Genomic DNA, 5,955 nt, shown 5'->3' on the forward strand with positions numbered 1-5,955 from the left:
TTAAATGTGTATTTTGTGTATGAGCTGGTCCAGAACCGGAAGTGATTCGGCAACATACGTTACACCACACTGTAAGTGTTGGATGCCCTCGACATCAGCTGTCAGAGACTTTTGTCTGGTTTTGGTGTTGGCAGTTGTACATCCACAAAATTTAACTTAGGAAGATAAATACTGAGATACCTAAAGCAAGTAGCTTCCTGCTTAAAATGACAGCTAAGCAAAGGGGGGGGCCAGGGGTATGAAAAGCAGCTTTTTCCTAAGATCACTTCACAAGAGTTTGTCCACGTGCTGTACAAGTGCACAGGTGTGGTTCAGAAGCTGTGCAGAGTAGAGAACAGGATAACACACAAACTAAGCAAGGAAGTTAGCATTTTCTTCTGGCCCAGTAAATGTTCTCTGTTAAAACAAGTAATGCGTTGCACATAGGTGACTGTGTTTTCTTGAAGCCTATTTCACGAGGTTATGACAGACTTGCCTCTCTACAACACATCTTGGCCTGGGAAACGATACTGGACTCTGATGTTGCACCAGACTCTTTTCCTTTAAGGGAGCATAATGCAGCAATGGATGCTCCTGCCTCCATTGCTCCAGGGTGGTGGCTGCAGACAGGTCAGGTAGGGTCAGGTGGCTGTGTGGAACAGCTGCTGAGAAGCACATGGCTGTGCTTGTGTAACCATTGCTGCACGAGCACTGGCCGCTTTCTGGGACTGGTTCAGCTTTTCAAACCTCTTCAGTCAGGTTTTTCTTGAACCTATCCCAGCTTGAGCAAAGCAAGTGGCTGGCTGGCAGCAGTCTCTGCGGTGGGAGCAGAGCCAGGTTCGTCCCCAGAATCCAGCGTGAGCTCGTTGTTAGCGGGATTTGTTTTAATTTGTCTGCTCCTCTGCAGCACCGAGGAGACTGCTTCCCTTTCTGCTTTGAAAGGCCGGTCCAGGCTCTCTCCTCCCTGCCTTAGATTTTGAAGTAGGATTTTGCCTGCTGTGCTCAAACGCTCCTGTGCCGCAGTCCCCAGTGTCAGGTCACGCTGCTCTTGCCCGTGCTTAAAGGGATAGAGATGAACAGGTCCCTCCCGTTGTGGCCCTCCCTCTGTCCTTGTCACCCTCCTGTTCCCCCCCTCTTTATGCCCTCAGCCTCCTGGCTCTGTAGGTGCCCTGTATCTCCTCCCCAGTGCTGGGACGGCTGCTGCCGTGGGCCGGGATGGTGCCCAGGAGAAGGGCGATAGGTGAGCAGCAGCCCGTAGTAAGGGCCGTTTTTCCGGTGTGGCGTTTCCACAGCCGGCGCTGGGGTCACTAAATGCTGAAGGCCCAGGATGGGCAGGAAATGCCCGAGTTAAAGGCTGCGGGGCGCTGCCGCAGGACCCTTTGGTTCGGTCCCCGGGGGCGGGCGCGGGGCGGGGCGGCTCGGCACGGCACAGCACGGCCCGCCCCGCTCCCAGACCCGCTCCCAGCGCCGCTGCCTCATGGAGCCGCACGGGCCCGCCTGCCCCGGCAGCGTCCTCTTCGGTGAGCGGCCCCGGGCCAGGGGAGCGGGGGCAGGGGCAAGGGGGAGGGAGAGACACGTGGGGGGGCATAGATGAATTGGGGAGGTGACTCACGGGGCGGGGAGTAGGGGGACGAGAGAGAGAGACGTAGGAGGGTAAGAGAGAACTGGGGGGCGGGAGAGACACGTTGGGGCAATAAATAGGGGGCAGGAGAGAGATGGGGCAGAAAGAGACTTTGGTGAGTAATGGGGACGGCGTGGAGGCTGGAAAGACACGTGTGGGTGGGGGGGGGGGGACCCGCGTGTGGGGGCAATAGGGCCGGGGGGTCGGTCAGAGAGAGAGCTGGGGGCAGCAGACACATCGTGGGGGGAAGGAGGCAAGAGAGACACGTGGGTCTGAAGAGACACGTGGAGGGCTTTAACGTGCCGGGGGGGAGGGCGGTGCGGAGAGACACGTGTGTGAGCGGGCTTGGGAGGGAACGGGCACATGCTGGGGGTCCCGGGGCGGTTTGGGGGGAGCCGCGTGGGGTCTTGGTGTTCTGGTGGCTTTAGAGGGCTGGGAATACCGGGGCGGTGGGTTGGCAGCCCCAGCTCTCGCCGGCCTCTCCCGCTCCTCCGGTTCATCCCCCGCGCTCTCACGTCAGCGTTTCGTGGGCGCCTGTCGCGGGGCGGTGGAGCCGCGTCCCTCCTCTCTGGGAGGGGTTTCGGCCGGGCCGTGGAAGCCCCGCCACACGCGGCCCTGCGCTGCTCACCGAGGCTGTGCGGGCAGCGCCCAGCCCGGGCCGGGCCCCGCGGCTCAGCGCACGCTGCGCTGGGGGAAGAGCGGAGCTGCAGCTCCCCAGGCCTTTCATGCACCTGGGGTTTGGTCCTCCCCTCGGTGAGTTGAATACATAAGCATGGGCAGAAAGAGGACCTGCCCTGGGCTGCGTTCGTGAAGGCCGATTCCTCTCCCTTGCAAATGCCGGCACTGGTATGCAGGGCTTAGCTGTGTGTTTTTCCAATCAGCCTCACATTGGTGAATCATCCTGCAATAACTAAATGCACCCAGGGCAGTTTCGTCCCTCTGTTTGGTTGGCTGAATCCTGATCCTAAGAGCTAAGGACATAGTTATGCATCTCCCTTGTTTTTGTAACTGTCTGAAGAAGTACGTAATAAAGTATGTCTCAAAACTTCTCTTGAGGGACTCCAGCTCCCTGTAGCTTGGCCTGGCATCCTCCCCTTGGGTTGTGCCTTATCATTCAGGTCTTGCACTCTGTGTCTGTTTCTGCTTCCAGACTCCCATCCGAGAAAAAGTTGTACTGGTGGTGCAATGAGCAGAGTCCCTGTTTTGTCTGCTCCCGCCTGTTTCCCACAGTGGTGTGCCCTGACTGTTCTGCTCTCTGGAGGGGAAGCGCCTCGCCCTACCAGTGCTTGGGAACCTTGGGTGCCTGTGGTCATTGCTTTGTGGCAGCCCGCTTGGGGGACACCAGGTTTTGTCCCTGCATGGCGCAGAGGCAGATGCGTAGTTTTCTGGGACCCTGGAGCCCAGGGTGCCCTGGCCTGATGCTGCTCCTCACATGAGAAAATAAAGAGGTTTAGGGATGCCATGTGCATGCTTGGCCAGGGCTCCCCCTCAGAACATTTTGCCCGTGGTGCATGGTGTTGTGTAATGCCTGCTACAGGTTTTTGATCTGCTCCTTCTAGGCTGTGAGCTGACTGCCAGTACCAAATCCTACACATTTCAGGTGGATGAAGAAGATGACTCTGACCACATTTTGGCGCTGTCTGTGGTAAGAGAAATGTTAATTAACTGTGCTTGTTCTCTCCTGTAGTCACCCATATCCTTAAGCCCCCTTTCCAGGCTCATCCTCCTTTCTTGGCTGGACTGGATCAGGGAACTCCCTGGGTGACTGAGGCCCCAGGACTGGCTGCTCTCAGGGCAGGTCATAGAGTGGTCACGTTTATCCATCATGCAGAGGTGCTTGTGCAAAGACTGTGGTGCAGAGGACTGCTGAATAGGGGGATGCTCCAGGCAGGTGGTGAAGAAAAATATTTTTGCCTTGAATTTGACCTTGTTGGAGCCTCACACCAGATTCACACCAGCTGGGTCTCTGGCTTGTTGCTCCCCAAGCCCACATAGGTGCAGGGCTTCATTCCTGGCTCTCACTTGGATTGTTTTCTATCCTGGGAGCACAGAACCTGCCAGCGTGGATCAGATCAGCAAAAATGCAGCCCAGGTGCCTCCCTTGAGGTAACTGCAAAAACAGCTGTCACAGCTGGGAAAGGCACAGAGCCCCCTCTGAGGCAGTCGGGGGACAATTGCTACGGGGTGCTTCAGTGCTCTCCCTGTTTTGTGGAGCAGCATCCTCGCACCTTGCATGACATCTGGGCTGGTAGCATTGTTGTGGGTTACTTGTCCGTGGAGAGCTCCAGCTGTCCCTGACGTGTCCCTTAGGAGAGCAGTTGCTCACAATCTCCACTCCCACCCAGGTCTGCCTCACAGATGGTGCCAAGGATGAGTGCAATGTGGTGGAAGTCATTGGGCGAAACCATGAGAACAAAGAGATCGCTGTGCCTGTGGCAAATCTGAAGCTGTCATGCCAGCCCTTGGTAAGAGGCTGATTTAAAGACTCGGGGGTGGATGGCTGCAGGGAACAGGACAGCTCTGGATGTTTGTGTATCCTGATCTAGGATCCGCAGCTCACAGGCAAATGCCCTGAATACCCTTGGCCTGGCTGAAGGTGCCCTCAGGTGGACATGTTTTACTGGGCCAGGTGCTGGGAACTACAGGATATTCTGCTTTTTGCTTCTGCCCCTAACTCAGCTCCATCTCTGCTCTTTGCAGCTGAGTCTGGACAACTTCAAGCTGCAGCCTCCAGTGACCTTTCGCCTGGCAGCAGGCTCTGGCCCAGTGCACCTCGCCGGCTGGCACAGGATCAGTAAGGACTGAAGGGTGGGAAAAAGCTTGGGAGGAGTGAGGGCTATGAAGGGGCTCCAGTGTCAACAACTGCCAGGGAGCTGCTGGGAGATGCCCTGGGTGCTACTTGGCATGCATTCTCTGTCCCTCCTTTGTCCCAAGGGGCCATCTCAGTGCAGGGATTCCTTCCCTGCCCTAAAGCCTTGTATGGGAAAAGGGGTCTGGATGTCTCAAACTGTCCCCTTCTTCCATGTCTGGCTGTCACCATTCCCTTCTGGGACCTCCCTCCAACTGGGATGCTGCTTATTTCCCACTGTTAGCTGCTGTGAAAGCTGCTTCAGTGCTCCTTGGGCTGTTCTGCTCTTGGGGTGTCTTGGGTGCCAGTTGTATTTTCACACACATTAATTGCTGAATAACAGTTACTTGTGTGTCCCAGTGCACAGGGAAGATGCTTCCTTGGATGAGGATGATGACTTGTCTGAGGAGGATGAGGAGGAGCTTCCTCCTATTATGCCAGCCAAGAAGTAGGAGGAGGAAGCAGTAACTTGTCTCCAGGCAAGGTGAGGGGCTGGGCAGCCTTGGAGGAAGGATCTGGGTGGCTGTGGTACCGGTGTGGCAAGTGTGGGTGGAACGTGCTGCTGGAGTCTGCTGGTCTCAATCTGATTCTTTCCCCTAGGTATTCACTGGGACTTCTCTCCCTGGATGGTTTTTACCTTGGACACCTCTTGCCAGGACCTCAACATTTGCTGCTTTTTCTTTTTATGCTGTTGTAACTTTTTGGGGAGCAGGGGCTGCTCCCAGCCCCGGGGTGTCTCCTTTCACACATCCTTGGGAGGGTTATCCCAAAACTGGATGGATGCTGCTGGTATATCCCCTCTCCCCCATCCCTTTTCTGGGAGTTGGAGGTGGAGGAGGTGATCCTTGCCCTGTGCCTTTTTGCTGCCCTGGACCTCTGCTCTCTGCACCCCCTTTCCCTGGCTGTGAAATACCCAGTCCTGGCCCCTTCCCCAGCAGATGGATGTAAAGCCAGGCACTTTCACTGATTCCAATGTGTTTGCTTTTGCTTGCTCACAGTTTGTTGTGTTTTATACACGTGGAAGTGTGAAACTGGGGCCCAGGCTCTGTTCTTGACTGCAGTTACGGTGGGGTGGGAGCTCACAGCCTGTCTCATTTGGGGGGAGGTTCTGGGTCAATCTGCATTGTAAAGAACTGTTCTTACACTCAATAAAGGTCTCTCAGGCATCAGGTCTGAAGAAAGGTCACTGCTGGCTGGCAGGTTCTTCCCATGCACGCTTCAGTGGGGCAAGTTTGAGCTGTGACCTTTGCTGAGGGGTTGTGTCCCCCCCATGCCTGGGTACCCAGAGAGGGCTTGATCCTTTCTGCACTTTAGCCAGGTGGCATTTCTCACCCGTGGTGGCTGGTTCTGCCCTTAAATATTTCACTGGCAGTTTCTCTGCAACCGGTCTTGTATTCTTGGCCCATATGCTGATGCCTGTCCCAGTCCTCCTTGTCTGAGACACTGGATGTTGTCCCTGAGAAGCACCATGGGCTGTTCTGTCATGCTGGCTCATTTGATGCCCTCG

The 5,955-nt window shown here is 55.9% G+C and overlaps 1 protein-coding gene across 1 annotated transcript; it reads left to right on the forward strand.

The window, feature by feature from the left end:
• Positions 1 to 1,291: 1,291 nt before the first annotated feature.
• On the forward strand, positions 1,292 to 5,634 carry NPM3 (nucleophosmin/nucleoplasmin 3). Its single transcript, XM_042019160.1, is given in 6 exon segments — positions 1,292 to 1,499; positions 3,160 to 3,245; positions 3,946 to 4,065; positions 4,301 to 4,394; positions 4,809 to 4,932; positions 5,049 to 5,634. Coding segments are annotated over 5 exon segments (585 nt in total). The 5' UTR covers positions 1,292 to 1,306; the 3' UTR covers positions 4,901 to 4,932; positions 5,049 to 5,634.
• Positions 5,635 to 5,955: the final 321 nt, after the last annotated feature.

Source organism: Corvus kubaryi, unplaced genomic scaffold (genome assembly GCF_017639235.1).
Source record: "Corvus kubaryi isolate FWS band 111438036 unplaced genomic scaffold, C.kubaryi_AGA036_p1.0 138, whole genome shotgun sequence".
Lineage (NCBI taxonomy): Eukaryota > Metazoa > Chordata > Aves > Passeriformes > Corvidae > Corvus > Corvus kubaryi.